At 42.7% G+C, this 2,140-nt stretch overlaps 1 protein-coding gene across 1 annotated transcript; it reads right to left on the reverse strand.

Moving 5' to 3' along the window:
- Positions 1–476: 476 nt before the first annotated feature.
- On the reverse strand, positions 477–1,016 carry LOC134533459 (uncharacterized). The gene has a single exon (XM_063370984.1). The coding sequence runs from the start codon at positions 1,014–1,016 to the stop codon at positions 477–479; it is 540 nt and encodes a 179-aa protein (XP_063227054.1).
- Between the last annotated feature and the right edge of the window lie 1,124 nt (positions 1,017–2,140).

A 2,140-nucleotide genomic window follows, 5' to 3' on the forward strand; every position in this document is an offset into this window, starting at 1 on the left:
GTCGTTGGAGCTCCGGGTGAGGAGCTGGGTGGAGAGGTCAACTGCGGTTGGAGGGCCGGGGTTCAGGCCACAAGAGATCGACATCACTCCAGGACCGTCATCACCGACAAAATCTGTAATGTTAAGGTTATCCCCGTCGAGTGGAATGGCTCCGGGGCCACTAGAACCAGTGGCCCAACTGGTGATGTCACCGGTGTCATCACCAGTTCCTATTTGGTCGCCACCTGCATCGCCAATGGAAACCACTTTTCCTGAGCTGGAGATATCGGGGCCTGCGACGGTGTATTGGTTAACACCGACAACCTATGCGTATTCAGACCCTGAATCTCTAAGATAGGCACCGACAACAACCCTAAACCCATCATTGGTGGAGGAACTTAGGACATCCCTCAATTCTGTGCCGGGGGCTACGGGTACATCAACTGTACAACTACCTTCGGCATCAAAATTGAGGGTTCTAATGATCCTCCTAGATTCTAGAACATCGGTGATGTCTGGGACGGAGGCGACAGTGGCTTCTGAGACGACGGTGGCCTCTTGGACGGTGGTGACCTCCGGAACGGCGGCGACGTCTGCTCATGGGACGTCGGTGGTGTCTGGGACGGCAGCGTCGGTGGCTCCTTGGACGGTGGTGACCTCCGGAATGGCGGCGGGGTCTGCTCATGGGACCTCGGTGGTGTCTGGGACAGGGCCGACGAAGGCTCCTTGGACGGTGGTGACCTCCGGAACGGCGGCGGCGTCTGGTCATGGGATGTCGGTGGCGTCTGGGATGGCGGCATCGGTGGCTCCTTGGACGGTGGTGACCTCCAGAACGGCGGTGGCGTCTGCTCATGGGACGTCGGTGGCATATGGGACGGCAGCATCGGTGGCTCCTTGGACGGTGGTGACCTCCGGAACAGCGGCGGCGTCTGTTCATGGGACGTCGGTGGCATCTGGGACGGCGGCGTCGGTGGCTCCTTGGACGGTGGTGTCTTCCGGAACGGAGGCAGAGTCTGCTCATGGGACGTCGGTGGCATCTGGGATGGAGGCGACGGAGGCTCCTTGGATGTTGGTGACCATAGATAAATGGGGGTAATAAAAATAGATATCTTTCATAGTGCAAGTTTTGACAAAGTCCACTAATGCTCCCGGAGGATGGGTCACGAACTAACCAAGATGGCGGATGTGGGGTGGGCTATTTAAATTTATTTCATGGCGGGAAATTTGAAATTTGTACCTATTGTATTGTCTATGAACAAAAATTTTTATATTCCTACATATTTGATTTATAAAATATATATATCAAATATATATGTGTATATATAAACTATATACCCATATATATAATATATACCAATATATACTTGTACATATAATATGTAAACCTATATATGTATTTATATATGTATATATGAAAGTACATACAAATATGTTTATGTATACAAACATTTATATATATAAAAATAAATATACAAACAATATATACCTAGCACAGTCCCAAACTAAAGTTAAATTTACCTACTTTTAAATAGCATAATTCTTTTTTTATATTTGTAATTACACATGGAACTTAATGTGTATATTCTCTATTGATAATACCCTGATTCTTTAAGTATATAAATAATGGGCAAAATAATTATCAACTGTACTGTACATGCTACAATTGTACAATTAAAATAACTTGGCTGTGGTACAGGTAAACACAATATGAATTATTTCATACAATAATTAAATCACTTTATTATTAACATCCCTTAAATACAAAAATATTGAATTTTTCAGGGGAAAAAATGAATCACGATAGAATTAGGTATTGCAACTTGCATCTGCAATGAACACTTAAGTGAATATATCTGAAGAATAAAACAGGTTCAAACATTAAGCAGTAGGAGAGTTTGATAACATAGCAAATATGCCTAATTAACCATATACACTAAATAAGTCTACATACAACAGCTGTATATTGAGATCAGGGTAAATTATTATTAATTACTGTTAAAATAATAAATCAATATAATGCTTTTCTTTACACATTTGACAAACATGAAAATCACAACTGTTGAGTGCAACAAGCAAAATTAAACAAAATAAAACATAAAACTCTTCCATACAAAAAAAAACATAGCAAGACACATTGCAATTGATTTAAATTTAAATCATA

The sequence above is a fragment of the Bacillus rossius genome, chromosome 6, assembly GCF_032445375.1.
Source record: "Bacillus rossius redtenbacheri isolate Brsri chromosome 6, Brsri_v3, whole genome shotgun sequence".
Lineage (NCBI taxonomy): Eukaryota > Metazoa > Arthropoda > Insecta > Phasmatodea > Bacillidae > Bacillus > Bacillus rossius.